Below are 27,569 nucleotides of genomic sequence, written 5' to 3' on the forward strand. Positions count from 1 at the left end.
ATGACTACAAAAACGCAAGCTAACGGGCGGCCATCTTCGCCCAGAAAATTCTTCGCGCGTCTCTACGGTCATCTGGAGTCGAAGGGTGACGTCGAGAGGCCCGTTCGAAGCCCCGACGCGAATCCCTGCTGTTCCGCTGAGGAACGGGTGTCGGAAGTCGAGCTCGAAAAGTCGCCGAGACGGACGCCGGAAGTGCCGAATCATCGATGGCTACCGGACGCCAGCGACACCCGGAAGACGGATGACGCGGACGTCGGGGCCGCGGGCGAAAAGGGTCCGCAGGGCCAGGAACGAAGACCCGAAGGGTCCGTGCAGGGCGTGTTGCCGTTCCTCCAGGGGCCGCTGCTCTTTCCGGCGACGGGGCCTCACCTTCAACTTTCACACCTAACCCACCTATCTTACTTCCCGCACATCGGAGGCGCCTCGTCACATCCGCGCGTTACCGTTCCGCCCCTCGCTGAGAGCCACTTCCACGGATTTTCCGCCTTCCGTGAGTTTTTCCCAGCAATGTTGATTGTCTGTTTGGGGTTTGTGAAGCCCTCGTAGACGCCATATTACGAAGCACAAGATGTCATGGAACGATTCGGAATTGCAATTGCAAAGCAACGATGTATGCTTTGAAAAACATGCTCTACTCGGCTTGTGTCACGTGATAGAAATGAACTCGAGCGAATTCGAACGACCCAAGCTCAGATATTAATAATTTTAATGTTTCCGGGCTCATTCAAATTAAAAACGATCAAAATAAATACTTCAGTATTCACCCATTTTGATTAACGTTTCAATTATTGATTATAAAGAACTTTTTCTCTAATCGTTAATATCTTAGCTTAGGAATTCGAATTTGCTCAGATTTATTTATGCAACGTAGTAGGGATATTGTTTTATTCGTGATTATCATCATTTGCGCAAATAACACAAAATGTTAGAATTTTTTAATTGTTTTTTCTCTTGTTCCCTAACTTTTGATTCAGACACCTTTCATCAATGTACTTACCTGAAAGTTCAATCGATCAACCAAATGGTGCCATTCAAAAACAAATCGTATTTTGCAACTGTAAGACTATCTGAAATTCAATAAACCGTAGTAACGCGAAACATATGAATATGTCGTAAGCCCGACTCCTTCAAAGTTGTTCCAAAATTGCTGAATAGTGATTTTTGTTCTCAATGTTTCATCACGTTTACTAACTTCAACTTCATGAAGATTCTGGAAGAACAACTTAATTCAAATAAAAGTCCGGTGAAGAATCGATTATTCTGCAATTCTTGGTTAAAAGATAAGGGCTACATAAAACGTTCGAAAAACAGCAATTTTCAGGATTTCTCATGAATTTTGATATACATATATTTGTCATTTCACATACTTATGATATTTGATTGGAATTTTTCGTCAACAATCTTTGCAATGTTAGGGTTTTAAATATTGTAGTCAATTTAGCTGAATGTTTGACAAAAACTTATACATTTCGGATAGTTCAGAAGTGGACGATTACTTTCAAACCCTCTGCCATTCCCGATTAAAAACGTACCACAGCTCTCGTAAATGTTGCGAAAATTAGCAATTTCAAAAAATCCGGATGAGATCGTGAAATAAAATTTTCTACTCGATCACTCTACTTATTCTCGACTTGTTCTACCCGTCTTTAATCGGTTCCACACTTTGGATATGCAATGTCGTTGTGGACCTTATTAGATGTAGCAACTTAAGTTCTATAATTTTAATAATTGCTGGTTAAATGACTGAACCGTGAGGATGTAAACTATGGCGTGTCCCCAAGGATAGTCCGTCCCCTGCTTCTCATTCGTCTTCCTCATGGTTCGTGTCCGCATATACACGTAAACCTGAGCAACCTTCACGATGTGAAGGGATACCTTTCATGGATGCCTGGGAGGTTTGAGCGGACAACAGGTGTACGCAAACGTCCCCCGACGTGTGTTAAACCCTAGAAATCCGTAACGCGTTACCTCGTAAATATTCGAATCCCGATCACGATGTAGCCGTGGTCGCTTTTACAAAAATTATAAGCAGATTCTATGTCTGCGGTACAGGAGTTGATGCAGTCGAGCGTGATCTTTTGAAAGTCCAGAGAATTTATCAGATCCGAGGAAAAAATAGGTAGAGCAATAAGGTTCTCTTTTTGAGTTTCTATGACACGCATACATATGCACTGAAGCACCTTCGAGTGTGAGGTTGAAGTTGATAACGTTTATACTTCAACGACGGATCTTTAGGATTGTCTCAAATTCAGCTAGTTAATCATAACAAAGAAAACATGTTGACATTTCGTAAAGTCAACTCCTTGAAAGGTGTTCTAAGATTGTACAACGATTTATTCCATGATGTTTCGTTGAATGTTATTAACTTCAAAATGGTCTTCAAATCGCCATCAATTATTATTTATTTTTTTCTTGTCTATTATTTTTCGTTCGTCCAAATGTTCTTGACTTACGAATATTCAAATCTTTTTACAGTTCGTACTGTCTTTGGGTCTTAAAAATATTCCAAAAGAAGTTTCTCTCGCGCCTTAGATATTCAAAAAATTTACCGCGTTGCGGCGGCCATCATGTCGAATTGTTGTCTCGGTGACTGTGCCAACCCCACACTGCTGCCATCGTCTACCACACAGACCCGATCGTACAAACCACGATGTCCTCTGCGGGCACATCGCGACAAACGTAGAGGCTTATCACGCCTCGCCACATCGCGCTGATATTATGATGAGATTATCAGACGCAGTTGGCCGCCTTTGAATGTGATTTCAAACGCGGGGATGAAGTTGCATGATTTCAACATCTCTGTGCGATATAGTGCACCGGTGAGGCTACACGAAACACATTCACATTGATATTGACGCGTGCCTCGCAGTCTAGCTGTCGCTACAACAGAGACCTACCGTCTTACCACTGTCGACTCCTTTCTCGGTCAAATACTCACGTCAAGTTGATGGAATCTGGCGTGCTGTGATGCATGCCGTTGAACTTGGTAACGTTACTGTCACAGGAGATTTTTCAAAAATCGACTTTGATGACTTGACGGCCCTCGAGGAGGTTGAGGCCAGTCTATAGTATCACCTAAATTGTAGAAAAATATATTTTTTTTATTTGTGTTTCCAACCCTTAAACAATACTTTATACGACCTGACTAGTCACGGTCGTAAAATTGACTTTTTGATACTCGTGCGTTACATAGCTTGCGGGTAATTGGGCCTGGGGCCATAAGAAGCCATGTTAACAATCCGGTAACTTCGTTATCAGCGGGAACCGTGTAACACGCAATTCCATAAGATACGCAAAATCTCATTAGGGTAACTGTCTTTAACAATTTGAATAAAGTTCCGACAAACCTATACCTCCGATCAATTTAATATTTTGTATATCCATGTATTTTGACTCGCTGATCACGAATATGATAGTGAAAATACCCAGAAATGTCATTTTCAAGATCAAAACTCACAAAAACTGTATTTTAACAAGTGTTGATCCGAGGGAAAAATGTTTTCCACTGAAGTTGGAACCTACAAAACGACTGACCCCTTATGTTCCGTACCGTTTTTGTCAGAAATAACTTTTTTCGAGAAAAATAGGACAATTCTCCAATTCGCTCCTGTCATACAGAAGCCGGAGTTCAACCTTTCGGCTACAACAGTCACCTTCCGCGTTTTTCGTACAATTCAAAACACAATCATATAAAAAAAAGAAAAAAAAAAAAACAAGCAAATACACTATAACAACAAAAACATGCACTTCAAAGACCAAACTCTAACCTCACCGCGGTAAAGTGCGTAAGTACACGATGTCGAAACTAATGGAATTTTGGCAAAACTAACTTATTAGAACATTCTCCCATTTTTCTCGAAAAAAAAATGTTTTCAGACGAAAACTGTATGGAACATAAGAGATCATTCTTTTTATACGTTACAACTTTTGTGGAAAACATTTTTCTCTGAGATCAACGCTTGTTAAAAATCAGGTTTTGTGAGTTTTGACCTTGAAAATGAGATTTTCGGGTATTTTCACTATCATATTCGTAATCAGCGAGTCAAAATACATCGGGATACGAAATTTCAAATTGATCGGAGGTAGTTAACTTCCCACCGGTTGGCATGGTTTTTCTTTGCTTTTCTGCTGCATAACAGCACGATAAGAACTGTTATCAAAAGCCGTGTTGCAAATAGCTGTGCTCTGACATCACCTTCTTTGAGGTTAGGACACCATTTTGACTTTGACAATCCAACAGTAAGTGCAATTAAAAATAATTGGTATAAAAGAAATATAAAAGAAATGATACACATAACTAGGAATAATAACAATGTTTGTAATCGCAGAACAGACATACAAAATCTATGTCAATTCTACCAAGACATTATCTTACATTCATAAAATTCCGCATTTCACAAATCAATTACCTCATTCGATTTACTTGAGATTGATAGATTATGTGGATCCTTTCCGATTATATTACTTCCTCCACGATGGCGATAACATAAACACCTCAAGCTGTAGGATGTCTTATTTTAAGTAAGTAATCTGCTATTATTTTGTACATACATCTATTGAAAACAAACCTTTCTTTGTAAATTGTATATAACTTGCTACTATTTACTACGAAAAAATTAATATATTTATACTCTGACAAAAAACAATATGAACTACAGTATGTAATAACATAACCTCAAATGAGGCAAATCTGTAATGCAACCCAGAATTTCTATTTACAATCATTATTATAAAAGTGTAAATAAACAGAATAGGAAAACTTTAGCAATACATATGTTTTCCATCCTGAAGATGGTAGGCTGCAGCCCTATCGAAACGTTATACCATATTATTATTAACCAAACAGAGGTCACGAAATCAACATAAAAATAAGAACTTTCTTACTGAAAATGACTAGACTAGACGATGCTCTATTTAAGAAGCTGTTCCTAGGTCTATGCCGCACTGTAACAATAAATACGAATTCGCCCTATTTCTACTGAATGCCCCATTATCAAAAGAATTCAGTACCAGCGATCGATATGAATCCTCATGCGGGTAAAATCTTGGATTCTATGTGATAGATATATATTTCAAGCAAATCCTATCCAAGCCTCGTTGAAAGCTTGAATCGCTGCAGAGAAGATGCGGAATAAACTCGAATCCCCGTGAAACATTGAATTTCCATTGTCACCTACTGCGACTCGCCGAGGCTTAAGGGCACTCAGTTGATATGATATATTTCTGGATGTTTATGTTTTGTACTACAGAGCGAACGGAAACCAACCGTACAACTTGAAGGAAAGTAATTTATATAACGCGAGCACATTTACGCGTTTTTTATGGGTGTTTTCCGTACACAAAGTACCCGTTTCTATGACGGTCCGGTGAGTCTGCGAATGCGCATGCGCGAAGTACTGAAACAACCACTTTTAACTCCAAGGACTTGAAAGTGATCATTTCTGTACAGCTTTCATGCGCTGTCGCGACAAACACAGTGAACCGATCTGACATTTCGCGACCCTAACCTCAATTTCGTGCTTCGTGAAAAAACGCGTAAGATGCTCTTGTTATATAAAGTATCCTGTGCAACATGGAGGCAACAAAGAGAAGTGCTAACCAAGAATAAAAGTTCTAAATAAAGCTTTCACCTCATTCTACTGAAAAGATATTTATTTTTGGTCTGTTTATTTAACTGAAATACTTTTACTGGGATCTGCGTATTTCAAAGATATGGAACATTTTTTTAATCAATATATCGCACGTTTTACCTTCCACGAAAAAAATCTACGAAACGTGTTTTCAAATCTTCAGTATTATTATTACTCCAAGCCCTATATGAACTAATTCTGCATATATGATGTAACCGTGGAATCTACGTAAACTATTTGACAGTGTGGCGACTTCGACAATTACTGCAGGGTTCTGCCCTCAAGTATAATATCAGGATTAATGTCGTTTTCATTCGCGTTATTGTTATTATTATACTATTACAGAAAGGATTTAGCAAATTTCTCGTAAAGCGTAAGGAGTACATTGTACCCAGCTTTAGATTCTGCTTCCAATGTAATCCGATCATACTCGCACCGCGTGACACCTGCGCGGATGTGGCGGGACATGAAGGTGGGGAGGGGTGGAATACAATACGGAATGCTCGCCCAATCAAATTGTAACCAGGACAAGAATATAATTACTACTTGTCGTCGTTCCCGTGGAATAATTCAACAATTAGACCAGCTTATTGCGTTTGTACTTGTATGCGAAAGGCATGATCCAAAGTACCGTTATTTCATATTCATATATTGGACGAAAAAGATTTGTTAACTATAAAGAAATTAAAACAAGTTCAGGGTAGATACTTTTATTTTTCATTCATCAAAACTGCGTGTCTGACTAAGACAGTTTCTTTCATTCATTTAGTCATTATTCTTCATAGAATTTTGGTAGACTCGAGTTATCTGAAGATTTACTTTATACGGTGAATCATGCAACGCTGCACTGTTTCTCAAATGTAAGTGTCAATCTGTGTTTATGATCGTCTCGAAATATGAATAATCTGCAGACAGAAAATTCGTAATTCAATACGCCTCGCGTAACCGGTCGTATAAAAAGTAATTAGGATATGCGGAAAGTGATGCCGGACGTACATGAGCCTTACATGGCTTCGAGCAATCTCAGTTTGACCAGAAACATGATACTAAATGTTCGAGAATCATCGGGGAACACCCAATGTGCAATGCAACGCGACGAATAATGAGACGTGGGACTAACAAATATGTGAAAACAGCGTTGCAATAATTGACGGCTATTAGGTCATACGTTATAGCTATAACCGGCTTCTCAGTAAGCACTTCAAACAATGAAGGACGCTACTGCCAAAGATCTGAAATGATTTTTCTTGTGCGAGCTAAGTGTCATAGAGAACGAATGTGTTTCGTTTGGTGAAACATACGAACGATTGTCAATTTCATCGATATCAATCAATATCAATCACTAGATGGGTGCATTTCTATGACTGATGCCATGTCACTTCAATCATATAAGTTACATGACATGGCAACATGTAAATTATGCACAAACGTGTTCCAAGGTGACACGTTCGTTAAAATTAGAAGTGTGAAAGTACTCAGGGTACTACAGTGGATAAGAAAATTCACAACTTACCTAACAATTTGCAATACACTACAATTTCCCGGTTGGGATTTTTCATTTCATACCTACCCTAAAACCGGCCACATTTTCCCTCGTGTTCTTGAAATAAATCCTTTGTAATTCATTGAAAGATGCTAGACCAACTGAATGGACACGATTAAACGATGGCTGGTACGTGTGACTAATTGATGATATAGTATACAAAATATGAAGCAATTCGGGGCTCTATAGGGTAGGAACTTACATGCTACTACCATAATTTATAACTCATTTTGAAAGAGATAGAGGGTGGAGATAGACACGTGAGGGGTTCGCCCCTCTCTTATCCAGGTGTTGGATTAATTATGAATTGAGAGGGTCAGCGGAAGCTGTGCTGCATGGACATAGTACATGTATACGTATAGCATTGGTTCGAGCATCGCCTGCAGTTGCTGCCGCTCGGACGGAAGCCACGTGTGGTTTCTCAACCCAATCAACCGCTGCCACTGCGTCTCTGTCTGCAGGCGTGCTTAATTGAACGTAAATTTGAAATGAAAACCTCGCTGTTCAACACGCATTTAACGAATTAGATGCGCATTAACCGTTTCTCACGTGGTATTGCCTCAAATTGAAATTCGGAATGGAACTTCGTGACGTCATGCAGGGTTTTATCAACCCACGTTCGACTGGTATGACTTATGTTAGCATTGTTCGTTCAGAACCTCAACATGGAATCCAAAACTGATGAGGACACTGAAATCCCTTTACTAATCGTCTAATGAAATGTTGCACCTCGTAACCAAAACAGTACAACACATATGCACTGTAATGTTCATTAATGTCTTCCCTTCTGGCCACCTTGTTTTCGGTCCGAAACAAAATGTGAGTTCAATTCTTTGCGAATTATGTGAAAATGTCTGGCGATGTAGCTGACGTGAAGAAATGGATGCATTCTCACATAATTCGTATAGAATCGAAGTCACATTTTTTCGGACTGAAAACAAGTTAGACGAAAGGTCTATATGATTTATACACTTTACTGTGGATACAACATTAGGCACGACTTCGCTCAAACATGATACATCGAGCCAAATCAATTCCGAACTTGGCTATCATACATTTATTTCCCAATCTTGAGGCTTATTATCAGTTCTTAAATCATCCAACAACTCCTTTTTATGTGTCGCGTAGGTATAGAAACTTATTGGGAATCTTAATGTACACCGGAAACAGAATTCACTCTGTGAGTGGGAATCCGGGAATTGCGTTGAATGTTCTTCGTAAAAATGTATCATACACTAAAAACTATGCATTGTTTTTTTCTCACTCCTAAATTGCACAGAAATTAGGAGTATAGAGTCGCATAAACTATTGCAGATTGCCCATCGATATATGATAGTTTGAATTGATTAGTTTGCGAATTGCACTAGAGATTTGCAGTCTACACGCCTATTTATACACACGCAGACACATCACCTTGGGTGTCATCGACATTTTATCAACTTTCAAGGTTTAACGTTTCAGTGGCTCGTCGCCGGCGGAAGGAGGGAAGACCTCGAAGACAGAGGACTACCTTCAGCGGGGAGCAAACCCTGCGGCTAGAGGTAGAATATCGGCGAGGTGAATATATCTCGCGAGGTCGACGTTTTGAGCTTGCTGCCTCACTGCAACTTACCGAGACGCAAATCAAGATCTGGTTCCAAAATCGACGTGCCAAAGACAAACGAATTGAAAAGGCGCAGCTTGATCAGCAATATCGGCAAGTCCGCAGAAGAAAATTACATATTTTGTGCACGCTACAAGAGATTGCCTTTTTTCCTACAAAAGTATTATAATATGTAGTTATAAACCCTATCATATATTACGTGTACAGACTGATAGTTTGGAATAAGTTTGGAATTATTAAATTAAAGCACTTCAGAACTAGCTCTGTCATATGGCTGTAGTGTCAAAGTTCCAACTCAAAAATAGTTGTTATTCAATTTTATGCATGGGAAAATAGAATTGATCCTGAAGGTATTTTGGGAGAGATTTTTACGGCCTTGCTTGTATTGAGTTTCAATTTTTTTTTTATTACATGATATTTTTGACTTGTCATTGGTGACCGAAGTTTTGAAAATATTTGACGAAGTATACCACTTTTGACAACTTCAACTTATTATCAAAATAGAAATCTCGAAAAACCGTACGATAGTGCAAGAGCAAGTAACTTTTGTAAAACTTGTAGAAAAAAATATATTTTTTCTCTGCAATTGAAATTTTCCAAACAGTTTTACAGAAACCCGGAAAGCTTGTAAGCAGAAAAGGTAATGAAAGTTAGAAAAAAATCATCGGTTAAAAACGTTTAATTATTATAATAAGCATGTTAAATGATATATATATATATACATACAGACATAAATTCGAAAACATGAGAAATTTTAATCGTAATAAGATTTCATGGCATGACTACTGAGGCAATATCAGCGCCATGAGGTATGGTATCAGTACTATCGACTTCAACAAAGATATAGCCTATCGTTATTACGCTACTTATTAACATTGTAAGTATAGTACAACTGACTCACCTATTATAATTCTTCTTAAAGCACAGAGCCGTGCTACTTATGACCGAATGAAGATACATGTGATTATAATAATAGAATGATTGGATAAGCACTAGAACTAGGGGAGTCGAGAGAAAGAGAAAAGTCGAGGGTACATCCATCTACAGAGGCCATATTATAGTCATCGGCGGGCCTGTAAGAACACTCGACGTGTGTAATCCGGTAGTTGACGGTATTTATCGACGCCCGAGTCCCGCTAATCCCACATAAACTATATTCATCCAATCTGCACCTGATTTGATTTTGCCCGAGTCGAGCTCTCTGTAAGCACCCGATAAGCTCGTGATAAACGCTGAATAAACTCAGGCTAGTTACAGCCGTGATGCGAGCTTCCGCACCCCTGCAGCGCCTCCCTCAGTACAATATTGGTAACATCCGGCGTTTCCCACGCGAGACGTTGGCGAGATCCGGGATATAACTTCGTCGCGTCATTGTGTTTCCACCCCCTCCAACCCCTCACCTTTCCCACAACCATCGTTTCATTCTTTTCCAGCTCTTTCCGCACGTCTCGTTAGACAGCATTTAACCACTCGTATTTGATCGGGATTCTCCATACTCTTCTATTTTCGTTTTGTGTAACCGTGTCTGACAGTAAGTACCTACCGATAAGACATGTATTCAGTAGGGTGGTCCGTGTTTAGGGTGTGACGAATTTTTGCCGCCCCATCCCCCAGATCAACTTCAAATAATTTAAAAACAATTACCTAATTTTTTCAGATTTTTACTTCAACTCTAAGATAATCCGCTTTGTGGTCGAAGTTTCTTATGGAAATAGCGTGGGAAATTTTTTTTTTCTTAGTATATATTTTATTGTGAAAGTAATAATGTTTAAAAAAATTTGTAACTGTGAGGCTTTAGTTGGTATTCGTGCTACTGTCTGGGAAAAAATTCACATAATCATACCACGCAATCTCGACGAATTGCACACCCTCGAAATCTGACCTTTTTATGCATTTAGAGGAAGTGCAATTAGTCTAGATTTGCTGGTATCGTGATGTCAATTTTTTTACAGATAGTAGCATTGATGCCCACTAAAACCTCGCAGTTACAGATTTTTTTGTATATTACTACTCTTGCAAGAAAATATATACTGAGGAAACAAGCTTTTCCTATGTTATTTCCATAAGAAACTCCGACCACAAAGCGGACTATCCCAGAGTTGAGGTAGAGATCTGAAAAAATTGGGCGATTGTGTTCGAATTATTTGAAGTTGATTTGGGGGGCGGGGCGATTGAAAATTCGTCAACACCCTAAATAAGGACCAACCCAGTATTCAGCGACATTTACGGAATACAGCAGATGAAGACCAGTTTGGGAAAAAACGATGATTCTCTAGTTGCAATTATTATTACTATCTAAACTGTATTGTGTCGAAACATATTAAAAAAAATACTTATTGTACAACGCGAGCATGCTTCGCGCGGTTTTTCATGCACGTTTTTCGTAAACAGAGTGCCAGTTTCTATGACGGTAGAGTGAGTCATCGATGCGCATGTGCGGAGTGCAGAAAAGACCACTTTCCAGTCCTAGGACGATACTGCGCGCATGCGCTGTCACGAACTAATCTGACATTACGCAACTCTAACCTCAATTTCGTGTTTCGTGAAAACACCGTTGCCTTCGGTTCTACTACGACTCATATTGCAAACTTAAGTTCGGCCCAAAAAGACCGAGTTTGCGTCCTTGTTACGTAATATACCAGTTTTTCGTTACCTTACGAGGATGCTATGTTCATATCTTCACCGACCGAGTATAATGTCAGCATTTATGTTCAGCATTGCACATAAAACTCCGCTAACTGTCAGTCTTTCTGGTCAACGATGCACAGGTACTGATAATAGTCAATACTGGTGAAAATAATTCTCTGAATTTATATGAAAATTTCTACAAATTTTTACGAATTTTCACGGAAACTTCTATGCAAAAGTGTAGGATTTGGACCGATTCTTAGTTTTTGGACGTAGATTTACGTAACAATCAGTAGTTTTTCGAAGTTTGTCGTACTTTTTATCATAGATTATAATGTTTGGGATTATGTTTAAGAATATAATCTATGAAAAAGTACGATAATCTATGAAAAACTACGAATTGTTACGAAATCTAATGTAAGATTGAAAACTACGAATCTGTCTAAATCCTATACTTTTACATAGAAATTTCCGTAAAAATTTTTAGAAATTTTCATATAAATTCATGAAATTATTTTCACCAGGGTTCCCGAATAACACGAATGTTAGTTTTTTCATAACACTCACCTATCGAGATAAGAGGAGTTCCAAAATATACGAGAGATTCTCTAAATCCGTCTAGATCAATACTCACGATCAAAAAATGAGAAGATCAATCTCGGGACGTAGACCTGAATTTTACTAGGAACTTAACTTATCTGAAATAAGTTTTCATTATGAGCGAGATGCGGCATCTAGCGGTGGTTCGAAAATAGTATTTCATACTTTTCCATACATATTCATAATCTTATCGATCTAAATTGAATTCTAAAATTGTCGATCATCGTCATTTTTCGTAAAAATTTGTACTTTTCTATGAAAATTCATGGAGTTTACGAAAAGTTGTACTTTTCAACACTTCGAATTCCAAGCTTAGATTTTCAGAGATGGTCATAAGTTTGTTCTGCCTCATCGAGAGAAACTATTCCATTTGATAACGATTGTGTTTTTGCATAGATTATAATTTTTTCAGTTATAGTGCGAATTCCATGCTCCGTGTTCGGTAGATCGTCATAGTTGTGTGTTTTGCCGCATCGAGAGAAACTATTTCATTAAACTAAGGCTAGCAGACGTCCCGGATTTGAGCTATTAAATGTCCTGGATGTTTTCTACACTGAATTCGTACCGCATTTATTAAAATTGTCCCGCATGCACCGGATTATGTGCGAATTCGTTTCATTTTTTTTCCGCCATAGAAGTATTCATTAGGAGTCGATACAACCCGACCCAATGCGTCGGCTATACCGAGAGTCTGAAGATATTTTAAAGAAAATCCACAGTTTGGAAAAGTATAAGTTCGCACCGAGAACTAAGTAGGAATTTCGCAACTGATACGTACTATAGATAAAATATTCAGACCTGGTGGCCTTACATTTAACTACGGTTATATTTTTTCATAGATTTTCATTTATTCAGATTTAGTGCGAATTCCAAGCTTAGCTTTATCATATCGTCGTAGTTTTGTTCTGCTTAACCCTCCGTCGGTCACCCTGGTGAAAATGATTTCTACGGTTTTTAACGACTTTTCAGGGAAATTGAAACATTTCGTAGAATTCGGTAGAAAAAATTGTTTTCACTAAAAATAGTAAATATGCAAAGTTTCTCATAAAAACTTATAGATTTTCATGAAAATTTGTATTTTTTCAGGAAGAAATCTACAAGCTAGTACTATTTTCAAAGAAAATTAACAATTCTTCACGAAAAACTATGCATATATACCATTTCGTACGAAATAATATGAAATGTTCCAATTTCTGTAAAAATTCGTAGCAGCAGAAATTTTCACCAGCGCACCTAGGACGAATTCATCCGTTCGTACATTCTCCTATACTACCTTGGTATCTAAAATTAGTGTTTTCTTATAAAATTTGAAATTTTTTCACAGTGTTAACCAATCTAGAAAAAAAAACAAATCGTTTGCAATGATCTAAATTAAAAAAAATAGATATATTCGACAACATGGAAAATAAACTTAGCCAAAGCCGTTACCTTTCGCGAAATCATCCACCACTAAAGAGAGTCATTATTTATATAAATGTTATGAATTTTTTATTTAAATATTTTTCTCTCGATCTCCCAACTTTAGAATTTACCTTTTTATAAATTAGAATTAAGATTTTTTATGAGTAAAAAGTTCATTTTTTGAATGATAGTTCATATTTATTGAAATTACGCCTGAAAACATACCTTCTTTTCAGGCAGTTAAGTAAATAGATTTTTTTAAGTCGGGAGCAATATTATCAGGTTTATTTGAAAGAACATATTTTCGAGTGTTAATCCCTGGAATATTTTTTTTTCGACTCTTCAGGTCCGAGATATGTATTTTTTAGTAAAATGCTCGCGCGGCTCGATTTTCTATTGTTTATTAATTTTTATTTATGCGTGACTAAATATTTTGTTATTCTGACTATCGGAATTACCAAAATAAACCTCGAACTAGTTACCTCAATTTTTTTAGAATTTTTCTCACCTGTAAGTGGGTACAAAACGGCCTAGGATGAATTGTTTCTAGGTGGCCAACGAACGGTTAATCATGAAACACTATTCCATTGAATTATGGTTGTGGTTTTTCCATAGATTTTTATACTATTAGATTCAATGTGAATTTGAGGCAGGGATTTTCGTAGATCGAGGAATTTAATCTACTTAATCGAAAGAAACTGTTCCGTTCAACTACGGTCTTAATTTTTCATAGATTTTCTTTTTTATTTTCTCGAAAATGTATAATGAACTGTTTCTCATGATTTCAATTGTAGATCTTCACAGATATTCATACTTTTCTACCAAAATCTACGTAAAAATATAACGTTTTTACAAAAATTTCATATTTTTATGAATTCTCGTTAAAGATTGTTAATTTTCATAGATATTCATGAAGAGTCGTAGTTTTCCATGAAAAAACTACAGAAAATTATAATTCTTCATGAATTTTTACGATTTACCCTTTTTCCAAGTTAGTCATCTAAATCATTTTCACCAAAGAAAATGAGTGATATATATTATACTCGGTTGGTAACGACTTACTACAGCATCCTCTCAAATGAGACTCTATCATCTAGCAACTATCAATAATGCATTCGCGATTGTCGCCTTTCTATATTGATGAGCTTCTTATTTTTGATTGACAAGTCCAATCAATCACTTAATCAATAGTTTAAAATAAGCAAAGATGTCCTAAGCAACTCATAAACGCTCAGCTCAAGCTAATGTATCTATAAACATGATATTTTGGGGAAAAATTTCCTTTCATGCCATAAACACCGAATAAGAAAGGATTTTTCGAAAATGGACTTCTGAGGGGACGAAAAAGGATGGAACGTTTTTCACAAATTTTTCGATATCTCATGAGTCTGATGAGACATCGACTTGGTTTGTGCTTCTAAAGTTTTCAGGGTATCAAATCGTAATTTTCTCTCTGACAATTCATGACAGAGTTCGTGACATACACGTATGTATGCTAAGGATGAATTCGAATGGAAATTATCGGCAATAATTTATGATCACAAAAGTATAAGCAAAGCTTTTTCTACGTTGATTTTGATGACAAGGAACATCAGCTTGGTCATTTTAATTTTTTTTGTCACCGTAAAAACCGTTCAAAGGGGTGAAAAGGACTCCTAAAGATGGTTACCCAACGGGGTGGTTTTCCAGTTTCGGATAGAAGCCCTTGGTTTCATTTAAATATATGAACCGAACACGAAATCACTCTTCTGGATGCCCGTCCTTGGGGGTCCTTTTCACTCCTTTGAACGGTTTTTACGGTGACAAAAAAAATTAAAATACGTGTCTTTTAGTTTTCAATGTTCTCCAACATACATGAGTTGCAACACATTCGAAGGGGTACATCAAACTGTTTGTTTTGAGAATTAAAGTGTCTTAACAGGTATTTCGATGTTTCTGTATATCCTCTGAACCTGAATGGTCTGATTATCGATAATTAAAGATACCGTTCAGCGGTAATTATAAATAAATAAATGGATATGAAGGTATTCCGATATTTGTAACAGTGGCAAAAACCATACCAATTAATATTATTGAAATATGAATTCACGACGTTGTAAATAAAATTTCCTTACAGCCTTATCAGAATGTTATAATTGCAGGCTTCACAGTGCCCAAGCCAGATCATTTCAGGGGAAATAGGGGAAAGCTTTGTGATAATAGGGTGGTATAGGGTTCCAATATTTTTCCATTGTCTGACCAAATGGAGCAAAATTGGATACACACTAGAGTGTCCCTTACTCAGGTTGTTTAGAAATTTTCTCGTTTGCGCTCCACAAATATGTTCGTATTATAGAAAAAGAATCCCCTGTAGATATAAACATTTTTGGATAATATTTACATGTGCCGGGGATGATTGAAATTTTGAATGTAAAATAGATTGAAATTTTCAAAGTTACCTACTTTTTTTTATAAACTCTAATGGACAGAAAAATTGAATTTGATGCTCGAGAACAATATTTATATTTCCAACTAAATGAATAGGAACAAAGTAATTTGGGATGAGCCCACCTATTTCGTAGACAACTACACTAGCTAGTCAATTAAACCGTGAAAATGATGATTTTGTGACACATAAGAAAGTTTTGAGAATCAATGTCTTATTTCTCGTCATATCTTAAGTTGAAAGTATAAACATTGTTCTAAAACATCGATTTGATTTTTTTCAGTCTACCTTAGTTTATGAAAAAAGCAACCGACTGGCAAAAATAGGAGGATTTTAGGGTGAAATTCACTCTTTTGGGGTACGTTTAGGGGAAACCTTCGGTTTTAGAGTACTTATAGAGGAAGAAAAAAAAATAGGGTACTTTTAGAGAAATACGGGATCCACTGCGTAACCTGTGATTGCATTATGGCAATAGTGGACGAATTGCAATTAAAATGGCTAATTCCTTACAAAATCGAGCTTTCGAATTTTTTTTAGTCGGCCCAACCTGCTAGTTCATGGCCCCGTAACTCAAGAATACTTTTTTACATAGGTATATGGTGAGTGTTACGTTGGCAACACTCATTGTCTATTGCTCGGTAAAAGACCCTCCGGACAGCCAGTTTCTAGACCATGCCTCGCCATAGATGTAACTAATCACCAACTCATTTTATCTGAACCTATGATAACCTAACCTAACATACGTAACGCACGTATAACGTTGGCTTCTTATACTGTAGTTATTCTGTAAATCGCTATAATGAACAGGAAACAAGGCAAAGGCGAATAAAGAGAGAAAACACAGCAAATGAATTACGACCAGCTAACATTTCTCAGACGTACTCTTGCAAAACAATTAGCACGATGTGTATAACACAATGTAGGTACACAGCTGCCGACATCGCATCTGCACGCAATGTACCTTTCAACTATGCTTCGGAATTGGTTTGCGCAAATGATTACATTGCGTTTTGCTCTATGTTATCACGTTCTTGGTACAACTCGCCAACCCCCAGCCCCAACGACCATAAACCATTAGCCAAACTCTGAGTTTGGCGTGTTTCTTTCTTTTTATTAACGCTATTTCGTAAATTAGGGTGCAGAATACAACTATTAATCTAATAGCGATGTGTACAATGGGCAGTGTAGTAAGACGCATCTTACAAAAGCTTCGGGCTTAAGGGGGTCTCTGGTCGATTGCGACGTTCACGAACATATCTCCGGATATCGAAGTCCATGTCTTTTAATCCGTAGATGCATAAATTTTTCCTCGTACCCAAAATCCTTGAAACTGAGTATATAAGAGTTCTCGAGGTCACTGATTTCGAAAATGGGGTTAGATCTGAGAAATTTTCAAAATTCAAAATGGCGGATGTAATATGAGCGAATAGGATCCATTTTTATATTTTCGGTTCGCCATATTGAATCGGCAGTCCTGAATTTTGAAATTCTGACATCGGATTCGTTTTCAGCAACCTAGAAAACCGCCGGGTAACTAAATTCAAACGAATAGGATAAATTTTTATATTTTGAAGCCGCCATATTGGATCCGCCATTTCGAATTTCTGTATTTTGAGCTTGAATTCGTAATCAGTGACCCACAAATCATCTCTGAATTCATTTTTTGTTTATTATTGCCCTGCCGGATAAGCTACAATTACATTTATTATGTAAAAAACGTGTTTTTCTGTACTGTCGTTATTATGAACATCCACTAGTGAAACATAAACCCTTAATAGTCATATTGTAGTAACAATTGATCTCCTAACATAATATAATATAACTAAATACACATTTACATTCGTCGTTATGCGCTAAAAGAATTTTTTATCAAAGAAAAACAGAGTGGAAGTAGGTGATATACCAGTATGTCACTATGCTTCAAAGGGTTAAACGCAAAAAGGGCTTAGCAGCCCCATTCTATACACAATTCTGAACAAAAGGACTATAATCAATTTTCATTTGGTACAAAAATAAAGAAATGGCACGAAGACTACGTAATTGCAAAAGTAAATCCGTAGTTTTTGTGCCATTTCTTTATTTCTGCATGAAATAAAAATGTTTTGGAGTCTTTTTGTTCAGAATTGTGCATAAAATCGGGCTATTAGGTCTTTTTTGCATTTAAAATACGTGGACTTCGATATCTGAAGATATGTACGACAACTTATTCGAAATTTTCTTATTCTTCAAAATTTTTCACGTGATATAAATACTACTATAAGCAATAACGATTCATCAAGACTTTCGAAGAACTGTCGAGTACTTATCCTTAGTGTCATTGTCAGACGAAATCCGTTGCCAATTACAATTAGTAAATACTTTATCAGGGCCCTTGATTAGACTCTGATATCAAAATACATACCAATTGTCAGTTTTTGATGAAAGCTTTTGAAGAATTTCAGGCCCCAGTCCTGAGGTTTTTTCATGAATGTCTTGTACTCGGCTCATGGATGACTCAAAAACTTCAGTTCTAGATCTCAATCAGCAGACTACCAAATGGCGCTATCATTAGTCATGTTTTTCCATACGAGTTCTACATTGATATAAATACGAGAATTACTTCCGTGTCATGTTCCGCCTTACACTTAACTCCCCCCAATACTACCGAGCCTCTTGTCAGTAATTGGATCGCAACACATACCAAGTATCGATTGATTATTCGGTAAAATAGCCTATTTCGCGGGACTTTTCGTCACTTCGCCATCGATTTCAATTACTGAAAGTGCCATAAAGCATGATCAGAATTTTTTCTCGTTCATATTCTACTTTATCCATTAAAAGGGAGTTGGAAATTTTTTATGTCCATCATTGGAATGTAAGGTTATGTAAATTTTAGATTTTGCAAATTACATTCGTATACCAAAAGTAAAAAAACATGAAGAATCACTGTGATTAGAAATACATGTACAATCATTCATGACACGTGTGTGATGAAATGTAAAAACTCGAATAACATAAAATGCTCTGTGCATATTAAACTAAAAGCAAGAGAAGCATTACAAGCCAGGAAAGTACAGTTGCCTTTGCCTAGGTGAATTACACGGACAAGGTACTACTTACTGAAGTTGGTTTGTTGGTGGAGCTCTGTATTCTACCATATCATTAACCCCGTTATGGGCCAAACGTTTAAGGTTTATCTACACTGCTTAATTGGGCCATTAATGCATTATGAAGAATAAAAAAAGAATAAGAATAAAATGTAGCGTGCTTTCCGGAAATAAAACGAAATTTTTAGATATCTAATGTAATATCAACGGTAAACTGCAACTTCGGTCTCTTATCTGGAAATAATGCTACACCACGAATACACTAAAGATCTCTTTGTAAATTTCAGTTTCTCGTCCAATAATTTGTCAAAAATTCTACAGGTATAATATACCACAAGTTCCGTTGTGGATTACGGATTTCGTTCGAGGCAAAGCTCTTGTAATGGATCTAGTCATATAAGATAGTCAAATCGGCCTATAAGTCACCTGAAAAAGTGATTATACCATTATGTTCGGACTAGATCCTTTATTGTTATATTTTTGATCGTTTGTTATCTCGTGATTACTGTTTTATCGACTTCTTGGAATCGGTGGATTTTCCTATGCATTTCAAACATACATCGGACAGTAGACAGTGGTGTTTATCTATTGGAGCCTATAATATTAACATCTTGTAGTCTCTCCTCGTGTCCGCATATAATCTATCCTTTGACTTTGGTTATTGTGACTCCGGTGTTTGCTCATTTAAATGTTCAATACGACGATTTTCTCAATACGAATTTCGATTATCATCGAATCGATTCTTTTCCTATACGAATCAATTAATTATGACTTAACGAGTCGTTAAAAACAACTTCCTATGAAAAAATAACGTTATATCTAGTTTTTAAAATCGATTCTTTTATTCTCTCTCATCACTAATCATACGCACATACTACTCATACGTATGTACATACGTACACAGACACACCAGCGTCCATCTGAAAATAATTGGCGGTGATTCTGTAAACTTCAAAACCTCACGACCTAATAAAATAAAGTCAACTTTTCATTTTCGGGGTGATTAGAATAACTTCCTTTTTTTCTAAATACAGAGAAACGGGAAGTTAAAAAGTCTATGTCACTGAAATATAATAAAACGATAACTGCGTTGGGGGGGTTTCGGAGAAAAATATAACTCGGATGGGAAGATTCTGAAAAATTCTCTTTTTAATAGCTACTGCGCATGCGTGGGACAGTCTAAGCAAAAATGTAACGTCACTCATCACTGATTGGTTTCTTGTTCTAGTCACGTTTGTTTCGTTTACGCCGTTCACGTCTAAATCTAAATCACGTATAAATAGCTTTATAGCAAAAATGGTAAAGGTTTGCTCCGTCAAAGGGTGTAAAAACTCTTCGGACACTGTCTGCCGCAGCTCATTCTTCGTGTGAGTATCGTTATTACTTCTAACCCTTCTAACGCATTGTATCAATCATAACCTCCAAATGAAGTCAACGTTGGCAACCGCAGCTAAAAAAAGCAAAGTAGTAACAGTGGAAAGTCAAAATCATTCAAGAAGGTAGAAATGGGTTGGAAAGGTGTTTCCTATGTATTACTTGACCAGAAGTACATCTTTGTTAGGAGGTTAGGTACACTTGCAAGAACAAAAAAAAAAAAACGCTTTTTTCGAGACTTTGTTTTGAAGACATTTCTCATTATTCATTGATCAATATTTATCAGTTCAAAAGATACACATTTCAAGAAGTTACAGCAATTTTTTTTACAAAATATTGTTTTAAACAAGTCTTGTACATGTAGCTATAAACTCTGTCTGCTAGTTTTTGCACCACAACGTTTAACTATAATTATTAATCGTATATCTGGTTCTAGTTTCCCATATAACAACGAAAAGCTTAAACAATTATGGCTCAACAGTGGCCCTGGATATAAAACAATATCCAAGTATTCGTATGTTTGTTCATGCCATTTTTTCGCAGAGGATTATGTGGAACACAAGCACATTGGCAGAAGAACATTGAAAAAGAATGCAGTACCCAGCATATTTGACGACAACGTAAGGTTTTCTTTTTGATTTTTTCGAGAAAAAAAATTATCCTGAAGGCATTACTTTTACGATTGCTGAAAGATTCACTTTGTTTGGAGAAATTTTGGAAAATTATTTTTGTTTTAGAACCAGGCACATGAGAGTGCTGATCCTGAGATGAATAGTCTACCAAGCTGCAGCTTTCAATGCGATGCTTCACCACCGCCACTAAAGAAATATGAACAAAATGAAGAAGATGACGAAAAGCCTGTGAAAAAGTTTCATAGCGTTGCAGTACAAACTTGTTCACAACTTAGTCGACCAAGCGTATCGGTTCAAACTTGTACACGACTCAGTGGACCAAGTAATCGCGAACAAGAACTAGTTCATAAAATAAAAATTCTGCAGGATCGATTGAGGTATAAAAAAAAAAGGATTCAAAGATTCCAGGAGTTGGTAACTCATCTGCAGAAAGTAGGTGAATGTTCAGACACTCTTGAAAAGAAGTTTTTTTTTTTTTAATTAGTGACTTTGATTAATAGCTACTCAAAAATGAGATCCACATTAATAAGAGAGGTAAAGATAGCAGAACATGTATCCCACAAATGAAAAAATTTGCTTGTTCTCTGTTTTTTTATTCGCTAGGAGCCTATGATTTTGATAGATTTAAACTTAAGTTACTTACACTTGCGCATTGAGACAATGGTTGCAATATTATTTTATCGATTTCCGTTTTATAACTAATGTCTTTCAATATCTAAGTATCACAAGTATCGATAAGGTGCAAATAAATAACTGGAATATGTTTCTTTTAGGTATGACGAAGGTACAATCAACGAAAATGATAGCACAAAAGCAGAAGAATAAACAATGAATACTGCATTCCAAACAATGACAACAAAGAACTAATTGTATCAGGTTTTGAACACTGTTAAATTGTGCATACGGTATTAACCTAATGGCGAAAATATCGATCTGACAGCATAAGTGACGATAACAGCTGGCGGTTGCATGAGTAGTTGACCGTGAAGGTGAATGGAATATTCTGAAGATGTCCAAGCAACGAGTGACAGAAGCTTTAGTATAAATAGAGCTGCAGCAAGGCACATTTCAGCAGATTAGCAGCAAAACGCTCTACTGTCTCACTACATCGGAACTGAACAGTTCTCGTTGAAAGGCTGTAGCCCAATTTAGTCATTTTCGTGACTTTGAAAATTTAGGCATTTTGCTTTTCAACATTTTTTCAACTCTTTTCTGTTTGATAAACCTAGAATATTCTCGTAAAGTATGGAATAATTCAAAGACCGGATTAAAACCTAAACTTTATGCGCAAAGCACCAAATAGTATAGTTTGAAAAACTTGGTTTATGAAATTTTATAAAACTTATTAACTCGGGAGCAGAACCTATAAATTTTATAAAATTTATTTCTTTTATTTTTCTATTGCAATCTCTTTCGTAGAACTTTATTTTTTATTTATTTTTGTTATACTTTGTATTATTATTACAATTATCATTTCGTATTAAAACCCACTTAAACGTATCTGCTCGGTTGTTCGACAAAATCTTTCATTTCATGATACCATTCAAGTTCAACAGAAGAACCCCATATCTGGTAACGATACCTGGGTATCTTTGACCTGACAGACAGCTACGACTAAAGCTTTGGTCTTAGGTTGGAAAAAAATTCCTAATAGAAAATCAAGATTCGTTCTAGGCATTTTTTTATTTTGATGATTAGTCAGGTTCTTTGGATACACTGAAAAACGAGTAGTCTACCACTTCTTACATACTACTGAAATAAAATTCTCGTATAATCAACCCTCTGGTCTACACCATTTTCCGTTGACACTGTTATGTATACCAGGGGTCATTTATGACCCGAAAGTATTATTCCTTATAAGAACAATTCAGTGCATTTGTTTTTACAATTTTAGTAGTGAAATGGAATCGACAGAGTGCCCTGCAGAGTAAGAATATGCAAACACAAACGCGATATCTACATTCAGTTAATAGTTATTAAAAAAAAAGATTTCCTTTAGTGGGGCGTAACTTCTAAAGTGCCTTCAAATCATTAATGACCCAAGTGTAGACCAGAGGGTCAAGATATGAGTACTATAAAACGTGATTAATTGAGCTGATGCAAGTATGCGTATAGGTTATTCATCATAATACAAAGGGTTGTATAAGCTTTTTAAAAAACTGTACTGGTGCGAGAGAGACAGCATCTCTCCTTCGAGCTATCTCTCTCTCTCTCTCTGGATAGCCAGCAGTATACCTAATCATGCAAGTGATTGTTCCAATGACATTATAGTTCAGTGGTCTATTTAAATGTAGAGTTTTTGCTACGGTAACGTGATCTTAATTGTACTCTATTTTATGAACACCTTCTACAGGGTGTCCCACCTTCAAGTGACCAAATTGATAGGGGTTATAGAGAAGGTCGAATTGAATAAATTCACTCAAAGAACATGTGGTCTCCAAAGTCGCGTTCGCGAGATACGACCGGTTAAAAGGGCCCCGCTAAGCGCCGACATATAGGCAACTGAGCACGCTAAGTGCCGGCATATAGGCAACCGAGCACACAAGCCCCGGCATATAGGCAACTGAGCACACACAGCAGGCAGCGGTCTCGTGATGCGCGCTGACTACTTATACGAAACATAACGCTTTGAAATTCACGAATCTCAAGCGAAAACACTCTGGAAATAGAATTTCCGCCAAATCCAACAAACTAAAACGTGCGATGGGAATAGCCTCATCATTTATCCACGTCGACTCTATACTCGGTTGCCTACATGCCGGCGCCTAGCGGAACTTTTTTAACCGGTCGTATGTCGCGGACGCGATTTCGGAAATCACATGTTCTTTGGGTTAATTTATTCAGTTCAACCTCCTCTGTAACCCCTATCAATTTGGTTACTTGGAGCCGGGACAGTCTGTATGAACGGAGATAGTCCTCCAGCTTACCTCTACCCTCCATAGTTGCAGCGATAAGCCTATTAAGCAGCGCCATTAAATTAAAAAGGTTCTGACGGAACTAGAGAATCGGACTTAAAGCAGCTGGCGAGAAAGATATTGCTCTGCGGATTTCTCAGCAGAATATAGGTATATCGTTGATGAAGATATGATATTATACCCATATGTATCCCATCTTCAGCCGTGCCTTACGATATTATAGCATCTAACAAAACTTGGTTTGATATTTCTATATGGGATGACGAATTGACCTTTTCAAGTTTCAAAAACCTTCAGATATGATCGTAACGTCACTACTGTATCTGTAGTAAAGCGAGAAGTGGTGATCTTTGAATACTGGCGAAGAATTCAATACGGCGTAGCCTGAGACTTTTAATAAACATAGCTTTGAGTATGTCTCTTTACACATTCAGGACGTTGTTACAGATGTGGTATTCGTATTGGTGCATTTTCCCCTCTTTACTTGTTCACCAAATTACGAGTTTCAAGTGGAGATGGACGAATTTGCGAATGAAATCGAAGGCCTAAATCAGAGTTTCCAGCCAGAAAGTTCTTAATCTGTGGGGATTTCAACATTCCAGAGTGTAGATGGATCTCTAGTAGTGATCATATGTCCCTGGAAGGTCATCATCACACTTGTGTCGTTAGAAATGCTATTTATCGCCTCGTCTCTTGTATGAAAGGCATTAAGTGTAATAATTGAGGGACCGAATGTGTCCAATGTGTCGGGTAACATACTAGATCTCGTTTTTCTTGATATTCACCCGCTGATCCTACATCACTGCCCTTTTCTCAGGCCCTCAGGTCTACACCTGAAACAACTCCATTCATCAGTAGGCTAGCTGATTATGCAAAAATCCTACAGGACTCAAATGTTATATGAAACTGATCGGAGCTTTACGGCTAACGTCAGCGTGAGCGTAGAGGCTGCTCTCGATCAATTCTACACCCTATTATTTGCGATTATTGAATCGCATGTTTTAAGGTTTGAAAAATGTAACTCACCGTACCCGAAGTTGTTCAATTCTCAAATAGTAGCAGTAATTGCTCTGAAAAAACACATACATGTACTTTACAAGGAGTTTGATACTCTTGCTCACTACAGACTTCAAGATTCAGCGTTCAATTTGCAAAAATTTGTTCTATAGTGCCTTTGACTCTTTCATTTCAAAAACTGAGGATAGCATTGAGGCTGTTTCTAAGAATTTTTAGAACTTTGTAAATGTTGGTAATTCTAGAGATTTGCCGAATCGTCTGTTTTTAAACGATGAAGTGTCTAATAATACGGGGAATACTGTAAATCTATAAATCGCTAATTGTGAGCATTTCTTGTCATGTTTTAATTTAAACGGATCGATACCTATAATGGTTCTGTTTATCATAATTTTTAATCATGCAGGTGATGTAGCCCATATGTCAGGTGTGTCCACTACGTTGAACTGGTATATATGTATGTGGAAGATATTGTAAGATAGTTTGATGGGATTTACGTTAACATGAAATCAACCTTCGATGTAGTAAATCACGCTCATGGCATCACTGGACACTCGTGGGAATGGGTTAAATCCTATGTTATGGGACACAAATACCGGATTCAAATGGTTGTAATATTTATAACGAATATGAGGCGTCATTAAAGGCTCCGCAAGGTTTGCAATATGACCCTATATTTTTTTAATGTAATGATTAGTGGCGTTTGTTCGGTTGTCAAAAACTCCAGTGTCGCTCTATGCGGATGACTTGAAAGTATGTGGGAACGTTAGCACTATGGAAGATGCCATGAAGCTGAAGTTCGATTAAAATATTATCGAGCACTGGTGCTGGCGAATGATTTGACTTTCAATGTGAAAAGTTTGGTGTAATTACTTTCTGTAGCCTGAACAGTTAATTCCAGTCTAACCATTGCATTAGCTACCGGGTACTCGATGGGAAGTTTGAGGTTAAGGATCTCGGGGTCATTTCTGACTCTATGTTGACCTTTCAGCCACACAGTACAGATAGTTGCAACAAGGTAATGAGATCTCTATATTTTGTCCTTTGCGTCCTGAATCGCTATGTATTTTATATCATACAAGGTTAGGTCCAAACTTTATTACACTTCGTTAATTTGGTCAACGAATTAGGATTTGCAGTCTAAAAAGATGGAGTTTATCGAGCACCGATTTCTGCGGCATCTGGTATTTAGTTTTGGTTCCTCTTTTGTGCACCGTTTTTACTATAATCATTAAGAGATTTCTATGCAGAATTATTAGGAGGCATGCAATATTCGTTCCCTGAAGTACTTTAGGGGTTACCAGAGTTTGTTCAAATTTTCAGGAACCTGGTTGATGCCGAGGGATCGACGGAGAGGCTGAACTTATCTGCTCCAAGTAGGCTTCTGCACGTTAATCATAATATGCTTAGTATTATAATGCATAAATGTGATAAATCATTGCTCACTTATGGATCGCTTACGATTAGGTATGTTGCCAAATAACAGTATGCATCGGCTCAATCTTACTTCGACTTCAAACAGCTGGCGCGAGATGCACTTTTTACTTTCCAATTATTTACTATATGGCATGCTTTTATTATTGAATCCATTCTGTGCTACTTATCATAATAATTCTTCAGTCATTCTGAACAGTCATGAACGGCGTAATAATGATGTACTCAATCATTATCTGAGGATAGATTTGCAGACGTTGCGATTAACAGCCCAGTCGAATTAGACCGAAAAGGGGCTGATCCGGAAAAAATTTTAAGTAGCAATTTTCTTTATGAAATCATTGGGGGGGAGGGGGGCACCGGCAGTCTACATTTCGGTTTTTGGGATTCATACCCCATTGCTTCAGCCGCCATCTTGAATTTGAGGTCTCAATCAAAAAAATATTGATCCTGGGTAAAAATTGATGAGGACCAAAATTGTAGGAAATTTGATTCTGAACACTTTTGGTAATCACCGTTTTTCGTGTGAAATGTAAAATAAACGAGGTAATACAATATTTCGGTTCATCCCTAACCTCTTTTCGGGCCTTAATCGAAAGATATCGATCCTAGGAAAAAATTGTTAAAGACCATAATTGTAGGAAATTTAAATCCAAAAACTTCGGTGATGTTGTATTATCTTGTTTATTTGCCATTTCACACGAAAATAGTAATCACTCAAGTTTTTTGGAATTAAATTTCCTATACATAATTGTGGTCCTTGTCAATTTTTCCCTCGGATGGATATTTTTTGATTAAGACCACAGATTCAATATGGCGGCTGAAGCAATGGGGTGCGAATCCGGAAAAGTAGACTGCCAGTGACCCGTGACCCGTGACCCCCTCCCCCACGATTTTCGAAGGAATACTCGTTACTCACAATTTTTGCTGTGCCAAATCGTAATTCGACTGGGCTATAAGTCGATGATAAAAACAAAGTAGAATTTACTGAAGTGCGTGTTTTCTTTTCAGAAATTTCGCCATGAGCAGCGGTCTCGTGAACTTTCCTTCCTACGCAGGAGCAACGCTTTGCAGTCTCTGCGTTTACAAGGACGCTGCAGCGGACGGCACTGACAAACATACTTGCAGCGGCCTAACAGACTCTGCATTAGTTCAGGGCGGTCAGTTACAGAGACCCATTAGCAGTGGCAATAGCACCAGCAGCAATAGCAGCGAAACTTCGGAAAATCAACACTTCGCTGTGTCAGCTCTGCAATAAATCTACATGTAGATACGCGAAACTTA

General features: G+C 37.2%; 2 protein-coding genes across 5 annotated transcripts; both read left to right on the forward strand.

The window, feature by feature from the left end:
* Window positions 1-27,569, forward strand: LOC124409723 (homeobox protein rough). The gene is made up of 3 exons (XM_046887521.1): window positions 1-490; window positions 8,578-8,869; window positions 27,297-27,569. The coding sequence occupies exons 1-3, from the start codon at window positions 1-3 to the stop codon at window positions 27,541-27,543; spliced, it is 1,029 nt and encodes a 342-aa protein (XP_046743477.1). The 3' UTR covers window positions 27,544-27,569.
* On the forward strand, window positions 20,163-21,948 carry LOC124405134. 4 transcript variants are annotated; one of them, XM_046879810.1, is made up of 5 exons: window positions 20,163-20,283; window positions 20,727-20,910; window positions 21,028-21,354; window positions 21,470-21,474; window positions 21,696-21,948. In XM_046879810.1, exons 1-5 carry the CDS (start codon window positions 20,213-20,215, stop codon window positions 21,745-21,747), a joined length of 639 nt encoding a protein of 212 aa, XP_046735766.1. In that variant the 5' UTR covers window positions 20,163-20,212; the 3' UTR covers window positions 21,748-21,948. The 4 variants fall into 4 exon arrangements, with proteins under 4 accessions (XP_046735766.1, XP_046735746.1, XP_046735774.1 ...); XM_046879790.1 differs by lacking the exon at window positions 21,470-21,474 and having other exon boundaries at window positions 21,028-21,358; XM_046879818.1 differs by lacking the exon at window positions 21,470-21,474.

Source organism: Diprion similis, chromosome 1, assembly GCF_021155765.1.
Source record: "Diprion similis isolate iyDipSimi1 chromosome 1, iyDipSimi1.1, whole genome shotgun sequence".
In the NCBI taxonomy this organism is placed as follows: domain Eukaryota; kingdom Metazoa; phylum Arthropoda; class Insecta; order Hymenoptera; family Diprionidae; genus Diprion; species Diprion similis.